The 21,969-nt window shown below is 44.3% G+C and overlaps 2 protein-coding genes across 3 annotated transcripts in view; one reads left to right on the plus strand and one right to left on the minus strand.

Moving 5' to 3' along the window:
• Positions 1-7,530: 7,530 nt before the first annotated feature.
• Positions 7,531-17,360, minus strand: RPUSD4 (RNA pseudouridine synthase D4). The gene is made up of 7 exons (XM_007082711.2): positions 17,158-17,360; positions 16,631-16,796; positions 14,162-14,363; positions 10,078-10,171; positions 9,858-10,002; positions 8,602-8,699; positions 7,531-8,083 (listed from the first exon to the last, which is right to left on the minus strand). The coding sequence occupies exons 1-7, from the start codon at positions 17,344-17,346 to the stop codon at positions 7,844-7,846; spliced, it is 1,134 nt and encodes a 377-aa protein (XP_007082773.1). The 5' UTR covers positions 17,347-17,360; the 3' UTR covers positions 7,531-7,843.
• A 94-nt stretch (positions 17,361-17,454) lies between these two features.
• FAM118B (family with sequence similarity 118 member B) overlaps positions 17,455-21,969 on the plus strand; it is a 48,169-nt gene continuing 43,654 nt past the window's right edge. For both annotated transcript variants that reach the window (XM_007082708.3, XM_007082710.3), the window contains exon 1: positions 17,455-17,539. The gene's annotated coding sequence lies outside the window, so the exon portion shown is untranslated. The remainder of the gene's footprint in view (positions 17,540-21,969) is intronic.

Raw genomic sequence — 21,969 nt, forward strand, 5'->3', positions numbered from 1 at the left:
ACAAGCCTGGGGTAACCAAAGTCAGGGTTATAAGGTTAAAGAAAGACAGCAAAAGACTTCTGGAGGATACTTGATCCTTGATGAAAACCTGTTCCCCCTTTTTAGAGTAGCTCAGCGGGAGAGGAATAAAATCTTGGAGACTGCTGCCATCTGGTGGCCTAATCAGAAACTGTAATTATTTTTCTCTTTTCATTTAGTACTGTACTAAAACTAAATTGTAACCTGTGAGATTATCTAGATTCCACCAAGTACAACTTTCAGAAATGTAAATTTACCACAACAGTTCTATGGGGGAAAGAATAATTTTTCTTTTTTTTTTTTAATTTGAGAGAGAGAGAGCGTGCGCATGTGGGAGAGGGGCAGAGGGAGAGAGAATCTCAAGCAGGCTCCACACTCAGCATGGAGTCCGATGTGGGGCTCAATCCCATGACCCTGGGATCATGACCTGAGCTGAAATCAAGAGTCGGATGCTCAACCGACTGAGCCACACAGGTGCCCCAAGAATAATCTTTTCAACAAATGGTGCAGGGGGCAACTGGCCACCCCCACGCAAAGCTGGACACCTTCCATAGATCATATACAAAAATTAACTTAAAATGGATCAGACCTAAATGCAAGAGTTAAACTAGAGAACTACTAGAAGAAAATATAGGAGGAAATTTCCCTTATTTTGGGCTAGACAATGTTTTCTTATATATAAAATGCCAGCAGCACACCCAACAAAAGGAAAAATGAATTGTACTATATCAGAAAGACTTCTGTGATCTAGGTGATGTAATCAAGAAAGTGAAAGGACAACAGGAGGCAAGAAGACACTTGCAAATCATATGTCTGATCAGGGACTGGTACCAGAATAAAGAACTCTTGCAACTTCGTAAGAAAGGACAAATAACCTAATTTATTTTTTTTTAATTTTTTTTTTTTAACGTTTATTTATTTTTGAGACAGAGAGAGACAGAGCATGAACGGGGGAGGGACAGAGAGAGAGGGAGACACAGAATCGGAAGCAGGCTCCAGGCTCTGAGCCATCAGCCCAGAGCCCGACGCGGGGCTCGAACTCACGGACCGCGAGATCGTGACCTGAGCCGAAGTCGGACGCTTAACTGACTGAGCCACCCAGGCGCCCCTAACCTAATTTATTTTTATAAGGAGGCTCCATGCACAGCACAGAGCCCAATGTGGGACTTGAACTCACAACCCTGAGATCAAAACCTGAGTTGAGATCAAGAGTTGGATGCTTAACCAACTGAGCCACTCAGGTGCCCCAAATAACCCAATTTTAAAATGGGCAAGATGTTTGAAGATATTTCTCCCAACAAAATGTATAAATGGCTAGTAAACACACAAAAAGATGCTCAATGTCATTAACCATCAGTGAAATGCAAATCAAAACCACAATGATAACGCCAACATATGGAAACAACCTAAGTGTCTATCAATGGATGAACGGATACAGAAAATGTAGTATATATACACAGTGAAATAATGCCCTGACATTAAAAAAGGGGAAAATCTTACCATCTGCAACAATATGGAAGGACCTTCAGGGTATTATACTAAGTAAATGAGTCACACAGAGAAAGACAAACACTGTATGACCCCGCTTACATGTGGAATCTAAAACAAAACAAAGAGCTCATAGATAGAATAGATTGGTGGTTGCCAAGGGCCAGGGCCGGGGGGTGGGGGGGTGGGGTGAGTGAAATAGGTGAACAGGGTCAGAAGGTACAAACCTGCAGTAATGAAATAAATCCTGGGGATGTCATGGACAGCATGGTGACCATTGTTAATAATAACTGTATTGCATAGTTGAAAGTTATGAAGAGGGGCGTCTGGGTGGCTCACTCAGTTAAGTGTCCAACTTCAGCTCAGGTCGTGATCTCACGGTCTGTGAGTTCGAGCCCCATGTCGGGCTCTGCACTGACAGCTCAGATCCTGGAGCCTGCTTTATTTATTTATTTTTTTTTTTTAATTTTTTTTTCAACGTTTTTAATTTATTTTTTTTGGGGACAGAGAGAGACAGAGCATGAACGGGGGAGGGGCAGAGAGAGAGGGAGACACAGAATCGGAAACAGGCTCCAGGCTCCGAGCCATCAGCCCAGAGCCTGACGCGGGGCTCGAACTCACGGACCGCGAGATCGTGACCTGGCTGAAGTCGGACGCTTAACCGACTGCGCCACCCAGGCGCCCCGGAGCCTGCTTTAGATTCTGTGTCTCCCTGTCTCTCTCTCTCTCCCCCAAATAAATAAATAAACATTTTTTAAAAAGAAGAAAGTTTCAAAGAGCATAGATCTTAAAAGTTCTCACCACGAGAAAAACATGTATTATTATGTATGGTGATACATTTTGCCATACACAGAAAAATCGGATCGTTATGTCATACACTTGAAACTCATATGTTATACGTCAGTTGCACTTCAATTAAAACACAACACAGGAAATCACTTCACATCTACTGGGATGGTGATAATCAGAAAGACAGGTAATAACAAACGTTGGTGAGAAGCTGGAACCCTCATACATTGTTGCTGGGAGTCTAAAATAGTGCCAACTCCTTCGGAGTACTGCCTTGGCAATTTTGCAAGTATTAAGCAGTGTTACCACGTGACCCAACAATTCCACTCCTAGATCCCTAGGAGTACCCAAGAAAAATGAGAACATACATCCACGTAAAAACTTATAAATGAATGTTCCATAAGAGCCCAAAAGTGGAAAAATCATTAACTGATAAACGGATAAGCAAGAATTGGCAAGCTTACATCATGGAATGCTATTCAGCGATAAAAGGAAATGAAATGCTGATATATGTTACAACATGGATGAGCCTTGGGAACATTACGTTGAGCGGAAGAAGCTAGGCACAAAACGCCATACATGACATGATTTTATTTATAGGAAGTATGCAAACTAGGCAAATCTCTAGAGACAGAAAATAGATGAATCGGTGGTGTCGCTGGGTGTGCGTGGGAATGAAGAGTGCCAAATGGGTGTAAGGTTTCTTTTTTAAGAGTGAAAATATTCTAAAATTAGGTTAGATGGTGATCCAATTCTGGGAACATAAAACTATTGAGTTAAATGGGTGAATTTTATTGTATTGTGAAGTTTATCTCAAAAAGGAGGTTTTCCACATGGCAAATTTAATCCGTTTCAACCTAACCTATTACAGTAATTGGGCTCTTATAATATGTCAGAAACTATTCTGGAAACGTACTATAAATTCATTTAATCCTTAAGACATCTAATAAAGGTACTATTATTTGACCCATTTTGCAGGTGAGTGAACTGAGGCTCAGAGAAGTTAAATAAATTACCTACTGTCACAGCAAATAAATAGCAGAACCAGCATTTTAACCCAAAGCCCATCTGGCTTCAGAGCCTGAGGACTAACTTCCCCCCACCCTCCAGTGCTACAGCTGCCTCTGTTCACTAGTCGCTTTTGGAGGGTTTACAAGTATAGGGCTTGGAGGCCAGAGACACAAATTTGAAGGACTTGGTGACTGCCCACAAGACGGTCGCATCTGGGAGGAGGCAGACAGAATTACAGGCAATGATTAAGATGCTCTGTAGTAAGTGCTCAATGACATGCTCATGGTGCTTTGGGAACACAGGGTAATGACCATCTTCTGGATCTCCTTCTGCACATGCGTGAAACACATGGACTTGGGAGGGCTACCCCCAAACCTGTTCCCTCCCTATTTATTGCTAAGTCACCTCATCTCCTTCGTTGCTCAAACAGACTCCCTGGGAGTCTAGACTCAACCTCTACCCCATATTCGGTCATTTCTACTCATTGGTCTTCTGGGCTGCATTTTAAACCTGTCTAGTCCACCCCAGGGCCTCGCCCTGGTGCAGGCAACTGTCACATCTCACCTGGACTGTTGCATGGGCCCTTTACCAGTCTCTCTACTCCTCTGCTTACCTCCCCCCAAAATATTCTGCACACACCAACTGACGAGTCCCATAGGGTGATCAATAGGCAAATAGCCCTGCAGGTGTGAGAGTGAGAATCAGTCTGGGGTCGGGGGTGGGGTGGATCTTAAAGAGAGCTGATATGAATAGTGTGGGGCTTCTGATGTGTCGACACCTCTAGGGTGGAGTGTTTGTGTGTATGGACGTACCGATGGGAGCTAGAAGGCATGGGTTACTTGTGCATTTAGGACATGTTTGGGTACAAGTCGCTGTGACTGCATCTACACAGCAAGTGAAAAAGCCCATGAAAGAAGGGCTTTGCCCTGTGTGATCAGCACCCATTAAAATCCATTTTCACTTCTGTGGACTGTAGCAGATGGCAGTGTGCTAAGTGGGATGCAAGGAAGTGAACAGAAATATCTCAAGGTCACTTGCCTAAAGGACCTTAAGGGTGCAGCAGATGGAGGCATCTACATAGACAGGCCACCAAGACTGTCACTCACTAGGGGACAGAAAGGTGAAGGGATCCGGAGGGAGCTCGGGTGGAGGGGGAAACTGAATGTTGGAAGGAATTTGCCTGGCCTTTGTCCTTGGCTCCTTCTTGGGAGGGAGCCTCTAAATCCACACAGAGTTTCCCAAGTGATAGGAGTGGCTTTGTTATTTGGGATGGGCCCTGATAGTATGTGCTAATAAGTGACCCTGTGGAGCTTCCAGAATGGGGCTGGCCTTGTGAAAAGGTTAACCTTGGGACTGGAGGGTTGGGGCTTTGAGACGGAGAAAAGAGCTAGATTGAGTTCAGTCATCTGGCCACTGCTCTAATCAGTCCTGCTGAAGAGCTGAGCCCCAATGAACACTCAACATGGTACCTTAAGTGACCTTCCTGGCTGAGAACACACATCCATGTGCCAAGAGGGTGCCGTGTCCTGATTCCTCAGGGAGGGGACATGGTAGCTTTAAGTTCAGAACCTTCCCAGACCTCGCCCTTTCCTCCTTTTGGCTGTCCCGACTTGTATCCTTTTATTGCTACTAATAAAGCAGTAAGTATAGCACTTTCCTGAGTTCTGGGAGTTGTTCCAGTGAATTATTGAGCCTGAGAAGGGAACGGGAACCTCTGAATTTGTGGCTGCTAGGCAACGGGGTTCAGGACATGCTACCCCAAAACAGGTCCCTTGGCACACTGAATATTTTAAGCTGAAGAAGCTTGAGAAAATGGCAGAACCAGGAGGGTTGCTTTGACCTCTCACCCCTCATTCAAATGAGGTCATGCCCTCATTTGGGAGGTGCCCTCTCTATACCCAAGGAAAGGAGAATCTCCTTTGTCCAAAGACAGAGAGACGCCAAGAATTCTAACATGCTTTGCTAGGTTTTCCCTCGGTTTACGATGACCTCACATTTCTTCACCTACCATATTCCATGACCATCCATCCACTCATCACACCCAGCATAAAAATACACAAGTCTGGGGACACCTGGGTGACTCAGCTGGTTAAGCATCTGACTCTTGATTTCAGCTCAGGTCATGGTCTCACGGTTGGTGAGTTCGAGCCCTGCATCTGGCTCTGTTGCTGGTGGTGCGCAGCCTGCTTGGATTCGTTCTCCTCTCTCTCTGCCCCTTCCCTGATCGCTCACTCTCTCTCTCTCTCTCTCCCTCTAAATAAACAAACATACATTAAAAAAACACCACCACAAGTCTCATTTTTTGGATCTTCATTTCCTTATGAAGACCCCCATGCTGTGTAAAACTCATTATCACATAAACTTGTATGTTTTTCTCCAGTTGTATCTGTCAGTTTAATTTTTTAGATCCAGCCAAGGACCTAAGAGGGTTTGAAAGAGGACTTCAGCTGCCTCCATTTTGATCTCAGTCTGTACTTCCTAACTGCTTAAGTTCCTTCCAGCTTCTCTCTTAACTCAGGCCAAAGATCCCAAGGGCAACGCATCCCGTGATGGGAATTGAAACTACCCCCTGAAGCAGTAACAGCTGTCCTGACACCAGCAAGACCCCAAGTGATCGACTCCAAGACAATGATGGACCTGACCTCTACTGCCCACCTGCATGTACCCACCAACCTTTGCCCCACATTTTCCTTCTATCAACCTGGAAGTATTTTTGGCACCTTGGAGACGGTCTTTGAGACGCTGGTCTGCGGTCTTCCTGGTGTTGGCCTCGCTGAAATAAATTCGTCCTGTTTCACCTCCACCCTGCCTTTGGGCCGGACCTGGTCTGTTTGGGACCCTTCCAGCCGTGAGCTCGTTTCCCTTGAGCCCGTTAGAGGTTGACCAAAATTTACCCCTCCCTTATGTTGGTCAGAAGGGTGGGGGATTGTCTGGGATTCCAAGCCTGCAGCTGGTGTCTGGAGAGGAGTCTGGGGGGGCAGGGGGTGGAGTCACTGCACTTAACTTGTGGAGACTGGCCTCCTCACCCTGGGCAGTCAGTATCAGAGTTACACTGCACCAAGCCAGCACTTTCCACCCCACTGAGGAAAAGGAGTCTGCATCCCTAAGGCATGCTTTGCGGCAGCAGATAAAAGGTTGTGTCTTTGTATATCCTAGCAGGCACTCTGGCTAAAAGGAGCCCAGGGCAACAGATGGGGCAAACCTAACAATGTGTTTCGTGATGTCCCTGTCCTAGTTGGAACCACCCTAACCTCTCTGACTTTAGGGAAACTTAGGGACCTGGGGATGGTCTCGACACTCCAGTCTGCATTTGGTTTCTGGTGGGAACTATCCTATCACAGTCGTAGGGAGTGGAGCCAGTGCTCAGGAAGACGTGGTAGGATTAAAGAGGAAAGCACATCTCCGGAGAAGGGGTTCTAGAGCCGAACAGGGCACCACGTTTGTGACCACCTGGGTTTGGGGACAGGTGTTTGCTTACAAATCTTATTTAGTGAGCGATATACTTGGAGATTTCACATAAACACAGCTGATCTGCAAAGAACATGGGTTTGCACTGCATAGGCCACGGATTTTCTTTGATAAATACAGTACAGTTCTGTAAATGTATTTCTTTTCCTTATGATGCTCTTAATAACATTTTTTTCTCTCTTTATTGTAAAGAATACAGTATACAATACATACAACATACAAAATATGTGTTAATCCACTGTTACCAGTGAGGCTTCTGGTCCACTGTAGGCTATCAGTAAAGTTTTTGGGGAATCAAAAGTTATGTGTGAATTTTTTACTGTGCAGCGGAGCAGGGGGGAGGCCGGTGCCCCCAAACCCCTCAATGCTGTTCAAGGGTCAAGTGTATCGGGTTTCTTGGGAAAAAATTAGAAAATCTGTTTCCACATTGCAACACCCAGCTGGAGCTAACACTTGCCCTCTCTGGATGGTGCGTGTGCTCCCCACCGGGGCCTCACACCTCGCCTGCCATTTACATCTGCTTTTCTTGCTTATCCAACACCCCTTCGCAGGCTCCAGTCACTCCTGCAGCAAGGCTCCTGGGCTCCAGCAGCAGAGCGCCCTGCATTCTAGGACACGGGCCTACAAAATGCAAGACTAAGCAAATGGAGCAGAAAGGTTCTGCTCCATTTGTCCATGAGGACAGTAACTCACTGCTTCTGAATCTATCAGTTAGAGAACCATTATATGCTCTTTCCAAACACAGGAACCTTCCCGATAGATCAAGAACTTTATTGTTGGACGTAACCAGTGTCTGAGCACAGATTCCGTGCCGTAGTTCTCCTTTTCCGATCACTGACCCAATCGGCCCGGTCCTGGGCTCTCTTCTATCTTGGCAGGGAGACTTCCCGCAAGCTCTTCCAGAGAATGGCCAGAGCATTGGTAAATATTCAGTGTCCGGTAAAAGCCCAGAAGCAGCTGGGTTTCTTCCACTTATAGCACCTGACCCTTCTGGAGTCTGTCTCCGACGAGAAGCTAGCAGGGTCCACTAAACAGTGAAGAATTCAGGGGCCAAACTGCCCAAGGGTCTTCACTGTGCTCTCAGACGTCCAGCTTCATCGTCCCCACTTTGATCCTGACTTGGCATCCGTAAGTCCAGACGTCTCAGGGAGCACAGAAAGTAGCGAGGAGGCTTGCAGACCAAGTTGAGTTCCTCCTTCCTGGACCCCAGGGCTGGCAGGACCAGCTGGCGGGCATGCAGGTGAAGGGGGATGTGGCGGGCCTTCGCCTGTTTCAGCCCCAGCTTCTTCAGGGTACCGACAGACAGCTTCTGTACAAAGACAAAAGAGCTTCTTGAGAGCCAGGCCAATGGCTCATCCTTGAGCAGCACGCAGGGCCAGAGGCCTTCCACCTAAAGGAACCAACACTAACTCCCCTGGAAGACACAGTGGTGGACAGCCCGTCAGGGACATTGCCAGGAAGGTTCAGAATCCAGGTAAGAGAAAAACCACACCAGAGAAGCTCGTATCAGCCAACGCTCTGGTCTTCCTAGAGAACAGGCTGTAACATCGAGAGATAAAAAAGCTCTTCAGCAACAGCGTGAAAGGCTGCTCAGAGCCTTCAGAAAGTCTGCTCCCCCTGCCCCCGACCTCCTAACAAAATCTGAGACTAAGGAATAAAGCACAAAGGTTTTGCTAACAGATGGTGCAGCTCCATAAGAACAGTGGCTGTTTCTCTATAAGCTCGGGAACTTACACAGCCTTGTGGTGACTCACTTCAGGGCTTAACAAGGGGAAAGCATTAAGTTCTCCCCCTTATCTGTTGCACCTTGGGTCAAACCAGTATCACCTGGGGGGCCAGCTTATTCCAGTCTGAGTACTTGTGATCACCAAGGATTGGGCAATCCAATCCAAAAGACAGGTGAACTCGAAGCTGATGTTTTATGCCTTTAAAAAAAAAAGAGAGAGAAAACTTGAGGAGCGACAGAAACCATACCACCACTTCCAACCATGTTAAATCAAAGCACAGTAAAACCGGCAAAGCCACACCTACAATGAAGTATAAAGAACAACAACAAACTGTAAGCTACCAGGGAGCAAACATTATACATACCGTTGAGCCTCTAAATTCCCCTCTCCACCCTCCACGGTTCCCCTTCCACCACATATAACCTGGGCTTTTTTTTTTTTTTTAGCTTTATTACATAATGCTAAATAGTATTGCTTTCCACATTTTCTCACTGTAGCAAAATATACAGAACAAAAAATGTATCAGTTTAGCCATTTTTAAGTGTGCGGTTCTGTGGCACTGAGCACATTCACTGGTTGTGCAGCCATCACCGCCATCCCTCTCCAGAACTTCTTCCTCCTCCCACACTGAAACTCTGAACCAATTAAACAATAGCTCCCCATTCCTGCCCCCGTTTCCCCAGCCCCTGGTAACCACTATTCTACTTGGTCTTTGAATCTGAGTACTCTAGGGATCTCATACATGGCACCATACAATATTTGTCCTCCCGTGTTTGGCATCTTTCACTTAGCACAAAGTTCATCTATGCTGTAACACGTGTCAGAATTTCCTTCCTCGTCAAGGCTGGATAATATTGCATCGTATGTATAGACCAGATTTGGTTTATCCATTCACCTTGTCCATGGACATCTGGGTTGACTTCACCTTGTGGCTACTGCAAACAATGCTGCTATGAACACTGGTGTGCATGTATCTTCTCGAATACTCGCTTTCAATTCTTTTGGGTTTATACCCATGAGAATTGCCGAATGGTAATTCTATGCTTAATTTTTTGAGAAACCATTTTTGCAAATTTTTAAATAAATGTAACCGAACTAATTATATCCCTCTGCTACCTAGTGTTTTTTCTTTCTTTCTTTCCTTTTTTTTTAAACAACAATCATCCCCATTGGAGCTCCCAGCCTCAGATTAGCACCAGAAGCACACTCTTAAACATGCCAGCTACAATCCCAGCCCTCCCACAATACCAGCTGTTCAGAAGAAGGGCAGAGTCCAGCACAAGGCCCCGGACAGAGCTGAGCGGCCCTGGGGTTTCGCTGTCCCACCGATCCCACTGCACAACAGTGGCCCCTCACCGGTAATTGGCTGGAGCTCTAAGAGGGCGGAGGACAGAGTGCTGCTTAGCACCTGGTATTGAGTCACAGCTACATGCGCGTTGCGGCTCGTTCGTGCTCTCACCATCTTCCCATTGTCCATGCGGTAGCCTGGGGACAGCGTCATCTGAAACCAAAAAAATCAAGATATGTCTCAAAGGAAGAGCAGAAAACCCATCCCTCTGGGCCACAGCTCACCCACCTTGTAGTGCTGCTGCGGGCCTTGCACCTCCTTCTCAACGATGGGGATATCCACAACTCCCGCTGAGGGCACCGGGACACGCACAGCGATGGCCCTGGGAGTGACACACAGACCCTCACTTAAGCCACAAGGTGAGGGGGAAACTCCTCGGATTTGGCTAGAGGCATTAGCACTGGACCTTCTGTGGTCAGTTCTTAAGACGGGACCATCCCAAATGACCTCTCGTCATAGCACTTAGCCTGAGAGCTTGATACAAACACATCCGTTTTTCTACCAAAGTAATATTACATATATACTAATTACTAATATCTACTAATTACAGAATATTTGGGAGAAAACAATAGAAAATTTATCATAGTAGCATGCTCTTTCATTCTAGCCTTTAAAAATGAATATTTATAGTTTAAAACAAAACTGGGGTAATATGGTTTCGTATCCTGGTTTTTCTTATTATCTTTAAGTTTATTTATTTATTTTGAGAGACAGAAAGAAAGAAAGAAAGAAGAAAGAAAGAAAGAGTAGGGGAGGGGCAGAGAGAGAGAATCCCAAGCAGAGTCTGCACTGTCAGCACAGTGCAAACTCACAAACTGTAAGATCACGTACGACCTGATCTGAAATCAAGAATCGGATGCTTAACCTACTGAGCCGCCCAGGCTCCCCAGGTATCCCAGTTGTTTGGGGTTTTTTTTGTTGTTGTTTGTTTACCATTTACAGCTTATTTATTTGTTTTTAAAGAGAGAGAGAACGGGGGAGGGTAGAGAGAGAGGGAAAGAGAGAATCCCGAGCAGGCTCCACACTGTCAGTGCAGAGCCCGATGCGGGGCTTGAACTCACAAACCATGAGATCATGACCTGAGCCGAAATCAAGAGTCAGCCGCTCAACCGAGTGAGCCACCCAGAGCCCCCATGTATCTTGGTTTTTAAAAGATGGCTAAGTTCTGGCTGCACGTGAAGCGGATGAACAAGTAAACGAATTCACAGATCCGCTCCTGCCGGATTTGCCAGATACACAAAACCGGGGGAACTGTGCTCCGTGCTCAAGGTCACAGAGGCAACTACCACCACGAGATAACCATTCCAGATCACGTTTGTTGGAGGTCTCCTTTCATTACGGGTAGAAGACTCTCTAATCTGTCCCTTTGCTTACGCATCTTTCAGGTAAATCACAAAGGAATCCTCCTGGGCACTTGGTGGCCTATCACTGACTGCCCCTCATACATTTCACACCCTGGACTCCTCACATTGGGTTGGTAGCAGTTTGGGCTGTTCTCTGACATAGTTTATCACACTTAGACTGAGTTTTAACTGCTAGCTCACTCTTCCTAAGGACCTAACATTACTAATGTTCGCTCACTCCACATTCAGTGAATGTAAAGAGGCACTGATTTAGGTAGGTACTAGTTCTGTATAGAAGAGCAAGACAAAAATCCCTGCTTTCAAGGAATTCGAAATTTAGTTAGAAGATTCAAACAAGTAACTGTAACAAGTCGCTATCAGTTAAATCAGCAAATACTAGTTGGTTGCCTACTATGTTCTAATTCTAACTCCTACTTCCTGCACTTGGTATTTAATATTTAAAGTCAGCATTAACTGTGTTCCAGTCAACTTTCCAGCATTATCTGTCACCATTCCCCACTCCAGACTAGACCGCATGTTCTACCCTTTTGTGCCTACCATTCGTACAATCTATAACACGTTTCTCCATCTTGTCTTTCAAATCCTATTCATTCATCAAGACACAATTAACTGATTTCAATTCCTCCATGAAGCCCGACCCTCAGAATGGTTAGTGATTCTAAACTCTCATAAACAATTTTCACAAATAGCATAACACTTTTTGATAGATTTAACATCTGGATTACTTATATGCATGAGAATAGCCTCAATTTTCTGCCTTTCAGCTTTTACTATGAGTTACATACTGGGTCAAAACGCTTTACATGCATTGTCTCACTTAATTCTCTCCTCAACTCCATTATTCTCATTTTTCATATACAGACAAAGCTTAGAGAAGTTTCATAACCTGCCTAAGGACTCCCACTGTTAAATGGCACAGCTGACAGGTGAACACAGATCTTGCTGAGCTCTGAGCTACTCTGCTAAACTTCCTCCATTATCTCTAATCTCTTCGTACAGCAGTTCTTACGTTTGATTCCTCATCAGAGTCACTTGTAGAGCTTCTGTGGGTGGGCCTCAGCAGAGATTTTTTGAAGGCTTCCAACACTACAAAGTAGCTGCGAAATCTGTAACACCAAAAGAACTAATATCCGAAAGATAAAAAGAATACCCATGAATCAAATAGAAAATAATAAACAATCCAACAGAAACTGGGCAAAAGAAATAAACAGTTTGTTCACAGAAAAGGAAACTCAATAAACATGAGAAGCCAATACACATGCAGGCATAAGATTGCTGGTACACGGGAAACAGAAAACTTTTTTTTTTTAACTCATCAGAGTGGCAAACCTTTGAAAAATGAGTTGGTCAGCTATAAGGGAAGGTGGGTACTCACTACTCTATTGGGAGGAAAACCTGGCCCACCTAAGAGTAGTAACATTCGAATATTAAATGTTTCGACCTAGCAATTCCATCTTTAGGAATCTGTCTTAAAAATATACTCACATATTCTTTGCAATTGGCTCAGAAAAATGGGAAGTTAACCAAACATCCATTAATAAGGAAATTATGATATAGCCATACAACAGAATACTATAGAGCTCAGAATGTACACACAGGGGTATCTGGGTGGCTCAGTCGGTTAAGCTTCAAACTCTTGATCTCGGCTCAGGTCACGATCTCATGGATCGTGGGTGTGAGCCCCCGTCATGCTCCCTGCTGATAGCTCAGAGTCTGCTTCGGATCCTCCCTCCCTCCCTCTCTCTGCCCCTCCCCTGCTTGTGCACTCTCTCTCAAAATAAATTTAAAATAACTTTAAAAAAAATACAAATGAACTAAAAGCACACACAAAATGCTCTCCCAGATATATTTCCCAAGTGAAAAAAAGCAGGATCCAAAGCAGTGCAAAATATATTGCCATATAATAATTCATTTATACATGCCCGGTATGACTCTGGAAGTTTACACAAGATAGTAGAATACTGGTTGCCTCTGGAAGACAATTCAGCAGATGGGGGACAGGAGTAGGTTATAGTTTTGTTCATGTATCTTTCCCCTATTAAAAAAAATGGAGGTGTGGCTCCTGGGTGGCTCAGTCAGCTAAGTGTCTGAGTTCAGCTCAGGCCATGATCTTGCGGTTGGTGAGTTCAAGCCCCACATCGGGCTCTGTGCTGACAGCTCAAAGCCTGGAGCCGGCTTCAGATCCTGTGTCCCCCTCTCTCTCTCTGCCCTTCCCCCCACTTGTGCACACATGCTCTCTCTCTCTTGCTCTCTCTCTCTCTCCCTTTCTCTCTCCAAAATAATAAGTGAATAAACTTAAAAAAAAAAAATGGAGGTAAACTTAAATGTACTAACATGGAAAGATCTCCAAGACAGTTAAGTGAGAAAAGTAAAGTGCAGAGATGCCTGGGTGGCTCAGTTGGTTAAGCGTCCAACTTCAGCTCAGGTCATGATCTCATGATTCGTGAGAACACTGCCCGTGCTCTGTTCTTTCTCTTTCTCAAAGATAAATAAACATTAAAAAAAATAATAAAAGTACAGTGGACACTGTACAATGTAATACACACACACAATCACACTGTATATACTAGACATGTACGTAAACGCATCGAGGGAGGACCAGGGGAATAAAAACCAAACTATCCCAAGGGAAGGGACTAGAATGACAGAGTGGGTGGATTCTCCAGGAGTTTTTTTTTGCTTGATCTTTGATTATTTCACCACAGGAACGAAATCATGTGTTACTTGTGTAATTATCAGTAATTTTTATGTACAACCGTAATTAGGAACCACTATTCTATCAGACTCCAATAGGCTAAGCACTTAGTCTGTTTCCTACACTCCTCATATGCCCACAGGTCCTAGCACAGTGCCTTCTCCTAACAGGAGGTCCTTCCGTACGAATGGACAAAGAGATAAAAGGATGCCCTCATTGATACCAACTCTACCACCAGTGATGGGCTTCATACCAGTACTTCTTTACCACCTGACGGGTTCTAAACAACTCTTGAACTTGATGTGCCATTTCCTTCTCCCATGCCAACACCATTACACCTGTGGTTTCCTTGTCCAGCCGGTGGCACAGATGCAATGGCTCTGCCTTGTGGCCACGAAGCATTTTTGCCAGGATAGGCAATACATCGCTGATGCAGAGCTGGACCCCAGGGCCACCTAAGAAGGGGAGAATCAGAGGTTTTAGGGGCCAGTAAAAGATCCCACCAAAGAACTCTGCTTGGGAAAAGAGTCAGTGCTTTCTAGAGCCTTATTACTGAAATGTGGGCCAGGAACTAGCAACATCAGGATGCCCAGGGAGCTTGCTGGGAAGGAATCTCAGGCCTCCAACTCAGACTATTAAATCAAAATCTGCATTTTAACAAGATGTCCACGTGACTCACACTCGTATTAAACTTTGAGAAGCAATGTCCCAGAGCATGTGGCTTTCTCCTCAGACATATATATACTTATTAACCTACTTGAATACTCGCAATAAAATCAGCAATCAAAATGAGGAAGTCAGATATTTCACTATATAAACAAAGGCTTGAGACTCTGCCAAGTAAACTCAAGTGATACATACAAGACTGTGAAGCTCTTCTGGGGTATCACAGGCATCACATCTTCCCGTAAAGAAGATGGGACTTTACGTGAGACATTTCTCGGAACTATTCTATGCCTAAGTAGCCGTTGAGCTTGAACAGATTATTTAGTCTTTCTAAGGTGCAGTTTTCTCATCTATAAAATGCAAATATCTGTATAATAATTATCTAATGGGGAATGAGAAGGATCAAGAGTGAAAAAGAAAACACGCAAAACACATGGCAATGTCTGACTTAATTCGTTCTGTATGCTTTTATCTACACCTCCCCAAAAAGCATTCTTCTAGTTCAACTATGCTTTTTCCTCCAGCAAATCCCTTTCCCAAGTGCATTTTTTTCCTATCACTCTCCATTGGTCACACTCCAACTGTCTCAGACAACTACATTCAACAGTTATTCAAAAACATTTCATTGTCCATCGAGTTCTAGGCATCTTGGGGTTTTGTTAGGCATACTCTGACACACACACACCTCATATGGTTTTTAATTCCTTTTTAATATATTATGAATGCATAATTTATTATGTATTTTTTGGCACCTGAATTTTATAACAACATGAGTATCTTCTATATTTTGTAATTTCTACGACATCTTTAAAGAAAGTTATCTTCTACACAGGTTTATATATGTCTTTGTGGGTGCGTGGGTCCTGAGTATGTTTTTAGTAGTGGAGGCCCGTCTACAGAGCAGTTTAATTTCTGCTTTGGCTGGAGCTCCATTTTCTTATTGGTTTTCATACTGGTTTCTGTGATTGGAGTTTCTGCATGTTTAGGTGATACCTATTTGATCCTTGCCATGCATAGTAAAAGATCTGATTTGTCTAAGGCTATTCTGTCTCCACTCAGGGCTTGAGGTAGGTGACTGATTTATGCTGCAGTTTTGGGCTCCTGGATTGAGATTTTCTGATCTTTGTTCAATGAAGATAGAATGCTTTTCTTGATCTGGACTTAAATGATGAAATTATTGTCTGGATCATGTGACAAAATTGTGCATTAAATCAACCTGGTTAAAAAAAAGACAACTGGGGGCGCCTGGGTGGCGCAGTCGGTTAAGCGTCCGACTTCAGCCAGGTCACGATCTCGCGGTCTGTGAGTTCGAGCCCCGCGTCAGGCTCTGGGCTGATGGCTCGGAGCCTGGAGCCTGTTTCCGATTCTGTGTCTCCCTCTCTCTCTGCCCCTCCCCCGTTCATGCTCTGTCTCTCTCTGTCCCAAAAATAAATAAAAAACGTTGAAAAAAAAAATTTAAAAAAAAAAAAGACAACTGAAGCAAATTCAGAGCCACTATATTGAAATACTCCTACTTACAGAGGTAATAAACTATCAGAATACATTACCCATAAGAGATTTACAGGCTGAAAATACAAACAGTATTTATGAAAATTAGTGAAAGTGGGAAAATTGTTAACAAAGACTAAAATATAGTGGTGTCACTATCGAAAGGGGAAGTGAAGGGAACCTTAATATATTAAGTCCCGTTTTTTTCTTATGTCATTTCTTTTTTCTCAGTTTTGATGGAAAACAACATGAAGACAAGAACCACACAGCCTTAGTATCTCTCTATAAAAATCCCTGTGGAGGTCTACACACAGCACATTCCATATATCACTGTTGACTGCCAAATGTTTGGAATGCAGGGACTGACCTATATATCCCAGTATCCTCAGTAGTACCTCATACAGGACTATATATATATATATGTAGTGTCTTACAGAGTGCTCCCCCAAAGCTTAATTATTTTGAATGCAAGGCTTCAAGAAGCCCCACAAGTAATGTGTCCGAATTGTCTATAGGTGTAGCGAAAACAGAACCAGCAGCACCCCTCTCCTTCCCACGTGGTCCTTACCATGCACGGGGAGACCGTAGGGTTTATTGATGACCACGAGATCCTTGTCTTGGTGCACAATCCCTCGGCTCAGTGCCTTGGCAAGCACGTTGGGGTGGACTCGCTGCAGCTGCTGTGTGAACCGCACGAGTTCCTGCACTCTCCGCTGAACAGGGTTTGTGGGCACCTACGGGGAGAGAAGGAGCGACAGGAAAAGCCTGGTGAAGATCTTCAATAAGCCTGGGTGAGAATCTAGGTTGGGAATGACTATCTCTGCATTGGACTCGCGCCTTCCCCGAATAATTTGAGAGCAGCGGTGCGCGTCTGTCTTAACTTGTCCCATCGCAGTGCTCAGGAGCGAGGCCGGCAGAAGCCAAAGACACACCCCGCAGGAAGACACAGACCTCTTCCCTTTCCCTTTCTCCCCATTCTCCCACATGTCCTCCACATTTGCTTAACAGCTGTCAGAGGACCCTCCTACCTCACTCCCAGCCCAGGAATCCAATTAACGCACTGCCTCTTGGGAGTTGTGGTCCTTTCGAACTCACCGGTTGCGTCTTCGTCTTTTGTTCCTGTTTCTGGGATCGGAGTTTCTCCGCTAACTTCTGGGCATTCAGAGTCCCAGACGCAGCAGCGGAGGAACAAAATGGCTGGCAGGCGAGAATGAAACGACTCCCTAAACACTGCCCGGAACCCCTCACCCAAAGGCCCAGAGCATTACAGCTGGGCGCCGCCATCTTGTCAAAAAGGGAGGGGCGAGCCAAGACCACGTGCGAAAGAGGGGCTTGGGGGAGGAGGGGATGGGCGGGCTCTCGGGATCACGTGGGCATGAGGCGGGCTCTCGGCCGAGTCACGTGGGGCGGTGCGCGCAGAGTGCGGCTGCGCCGGCCGGTAGCTGCAGCTGGAGCGGTGGCGTTTGGAGGAGACTCGGTGAGTGTGTTGGGAAGCCAGGCTCGGGCTGGGAAATGCCGGTTCATCAACGCTTTAACGTTTTCACGACTCTGGGGTTTCTGTTCTCGGAGAGCATTGCAGTGGGAACCGTTTCTCCCTTTGCGAGAAGATCCCACTCACAAACACCTCCCCGCCCCCGCGCCCCGTGGAAGCGATGCCCCATAAACGCTCGCCCCAGAGCCTTCTTGGGCGCTTACCTCGTCCCTCTTGGCAACCACATCCCTGGTGTCCGGCGAGTCCCCTGAGGGACGCGTCGTGTCACCTCTCATTTCCTTGCCGTTCGACCTTCGGAGATGCCCGGATCTCTGTAGCCTCTCCACCCCTCACCTCCTCTTTGTTTCAGGTTGTAACCTGTCCTTCTCTCCCGGGGATGATGGGGAGCCCCGCCGTTACCCAGGGGCCCCAGCCCGTATTTCCTCCTTAGGGAATACCTTGAGTTTCTTATGTTACTCTTCAAGAATTCATTTTTTGTTTGTTTGTTTTGGAGTCTCCTCTCCCCCTATGCTCTCCCTGCTCCTTCCAAAGACTGAAAATACAGTACAGAGCACGCACCTTCCTTTCCCTTTGCTGCTTCCTTCATTTTTTTTTCCCCTCCCTACTTTGCAACCGCCCTAGACCCTCTCTCCCTCTCTTAACAAGGTGCGGTGTTGGGACTCTCATGCCCAAACTGTAAGCGACTCCCTGTGACTTCACCCCGGGGGTGGCCGAAAAGATGAACATCTGGTTGGGGGTGATAATGGGAAAAGTATCTCGGGACATACCTGCCATTTGTTAAGAAGCCTAGTGGCGAGTTCCGAAGAGCTGTTTGGAAAACCAATGGATCTGTACCGACACTAGAGGACACAGTTTTTAAGACTGCTTAGAATGAAGGTTCCCTGAGGAGTTGGTATAGGTAGTGGAATTAGGTTTGCGATTACGCCCCTTCGAAAGGGACGGGCAGAAGGGAGCCATATTGGGCATGCCATAAAGTTGAACAAGTAAGTGGAGCTAACCTATGGAAAACTTTAAGTTGAAGAAGAGTTTGAACTAGATGTGATAAGTATTGAGTGTTTGAAGCTTCTTGAGCAGGAGAGAGACTCCTTGAAGTTGGAATTCTAGAAATGAATCTGGCAGTTGAATGCAGGACAGATTAAAGAGAGGAAGGCTTTGATAGCAGGGAAATCAGCTGGGATACTTCAGTCTAGACGATCAGTAAAGAGGTTATGCTTCATCCGGTGGTCTTTTCCCCTACACGGTACTGTTCTTTGAGTTTGAATTGCTTTTGAATACAGGTCAGGATGTATCATTGGCAGCTGCTGTTGAAGCCTGAGTCCCTTGAGGATTGCTCATGTTTTCTTTGTGAAACCCACATCTGGCACAGAGTAAACTCACAAATATTCATTCTTTAGATGGCTGCATGCATCACAGACATGTGTTAGATGTGTCTGAACATTCGAATTGTCTAATTTCTGTCAGTTTTTGACCTGAAGAATGGAAGTGTGGGAGTAAATGTATGAAGAATGGGAAGGAAGGCTTGTGTATGTTTCTGTAGTAAGACAGGTGATCACGATATAAATTTGAAGAATCCTGAGGGAGGTTGGAAAACAACTTTTCTTCTTCTTTATTTTTTTTCTTCTTCACATTTACAGGTAAGACATAGATCTATAAAAGGTGGGAATTGCTATCTTTTACTGATATGTTCCAGATGCAGGTTCAAATTTTATTAATTTCAGTTAGGGACATGAAGCCTCCTTTTCCAAGGACTCTGAAATATGGATGTCAGGATTTAAATTCAGATCCTTGTGTTAATTATGAACTTGTTTTAGGTATAGCGTTTTTATAATTTTGTGTAAGGGCTGTTTCTGCCTTAACCTCTGCTTGGCATTCAAGAAATGACACCTGTTCTTGCAGAATTGGCATTCTGTAGCACGAAACAAATGAAGAACCAACTCAGATGTCAATGCTGGTGACAACAGAGCTTGTGTTCTTGGGTTTCAGGGTAACCCAAGGTACAAACTGTAATACCGAAGAATAAAAAAACTGGTCACTTTTTTTCTGAAGAAGGAACTTTCAGGTTTTTCTTTTTGTAACTGTAAGATATTTGAAGAGTTCAAAGGTTTTGTTTGTTTGCTTGTTTTCACAGTACAACTTTAGCCAATATGGGTACAGAAGTTAGATCTTAATGCTTCTCCTAGGAGTCTAGGCATTTGGTCATTTAAAGTAGAGCCGCTCTCTGCATATACAAGAACTTATGCAAATATATTTTCTGTCTTTTGTTTTTGTAATGCTATATTGTATCTTAATGCTATATTGCCTCCTTTCTGTACAGACAGGAAGCAAGTCTGTACTGTTTTCTCAGTACAAGGAAGCAAATTCTACTAGAGGGGTGTGGTGGTATCTTCATTCTTAGAGAGTACAAACATGACTTTTTTGCATAGATTTTGGTATATGTCATAATGTGTTCCCCCAAAGTAACCATTTAAAGAAGCACTTGAGGGGCACCTGGGTGGTTCAGTCGGTTAAGTGTCTGACTTCCGCTCAGGTCATATTTCACTGTTTGTAAGTTCAAGCCCCGTATCAAGCTCTGTGCTGACAGCTCAGAGCCTGGAGCCTGCTTCTGATTCTGTGTCTCCCTCTCTGCCCCTCCCCCTGCTTGCATGCTCTCCCGCTCTTTCTCTCAAAGATAAACAAACATTTGAAATTTTTAAAAAAATATAAAGAAGCACTTGATAATTCATTTTTGAGGGTATTTCCTGCTGTGCAAGAACATGGTCACCTTTTTATTTCACAAATATAAACAAAGAGTGACTAACTAATAAAGGAACTTGTGTTTAAATATCACAAAGTGAAGATTGATTAGTGGCATGAAGGTAGATTCTGGCTCCTTAAACAGTGATTTGCTAGTTGCAGATTAACCAGCAATTCAGTTCCCTCAAGAGCAGGAAGTATGTGGATATCATTTTATGGTTTTAGATTCAAGGAAGCAATTAGCAGGAGCTCCCTGGAGGTGTCCAGGAAAGAGAAGTTGTTGGCAGCTGGGAGATCTGGGTACTAGTCCCAGCTCAGCTCCTGTGAACCAAGTCATTTGGGCTCTAAGCTTCGATTCGTTGAAGATTTTCCATTGACCCTTAAGTACTTTCTTAACAAACAGAATTTATTTCAGACTTGTCTTGCATACATTTAGCATAAGCACAGAGAATCAGGATTCTGCTCTTGTTGCCAGAGCCACTGAGCTAACATTTATATTTGGGGGTCACCCACCTCTTTGAGTGGTGCTGGAATATACCTTAAGATTTCCTAAGTGGGGCATAAGAGAGAGTACAGATAGAGAAAGAAAAAAAAAAAAAAAATATATATATATATATATATATATATATATATATATTAGAAAACAGTGGTTTTCTAAAACGTTGTGTTATAACCTGTACTCTGGATGTTAGTTCTTTTTTCCATATCCGCAATTTAAAGAGATTCCGTTATCCTCCTACCCCTCGTTGTACTTTTATTCGGCTCTTGAATGATGCTCAAGACAGGTCTGGCTTAAACTAGTCTTCCCAAACTTTTCCATATCATGGTATGTGTGGAAATAATTGTTTCATGGAGGAAAACTGGAGGTGACCCACAGAGGACAACTGGCCTGGATGCTGAGGCTGACCCCACCTGACTCCACCATAGGCTGAGGGGATCCCTAGCCTGTAGCCTGTTTGACCATTAGGAAGGTCAGCATTACAAAATCAAGGGCTTGGACCCAAACTCTATTGGGAGGAATTGTATTATCAGTTATGTTTGTTAAGTCCGCTTCTAATTTATTTCTCTCTTATGTGCCTTTATGCTCTTAGCTAGCTTATATCTAAGGATCATACTTATCCTTACAAAGTGGCCCTTCTAAAAGTTTGTAAAAAGTAGTTAATTGATGAAGAGATGGGGAATGCTTTTGTCACAATGTTTTGACCTAATTAGATTATGGGCAGTTTTGCTCTGCCTCTTTAGAAGATAGAGAATTTCCTTAAAAAGTGTATTTTATGGTTTCCATTATAAAAGTAATACAAAAAATGTGTAAAATAGTAACAAAAAAAGATGGGAAAAAATCATTCATAGCTCTGTTTCCCAAATATGGTTAAAATGTTTTTTCTCAGGTTTTTTTAATCTTGCATTTTTTTTTCTTAATTGTAAATTCACACATTTATAGAAGTAGAGAATATAATGAACCCCATGTTTCCATCTGCCAGTTTCTACAACCAGCCAATACAGGGCCATACAGGGCCACTCTTGTTTTCCACCCTACCCTGATCTCCGAGATGGTTTTAAACCATTGGTAAACACGTCAGTATGTATCTATAAAAGGTAAGCACTGGTTTTTACCAAAACCACAACACCATTATCACCCTTTCAATATATTTCTTAGTATCATCAAGCAAGCAGTTGACACA

Source organism: Panthera tigris, chromosome D1 (genome assembly GCF_018350195.1).
Source record: "Panthera tigris isolate Pti1 chromosome D1, P.tigris_Pti1_mat1.1, whole genome shotgun sequence".
Classification (NCBI taxonomy): domain Eukaryota; kingdom Metazoa; phylum Chordata; class Mammalia; order Carnivora; family Felidae; genus Panthera; species Panthera tigris.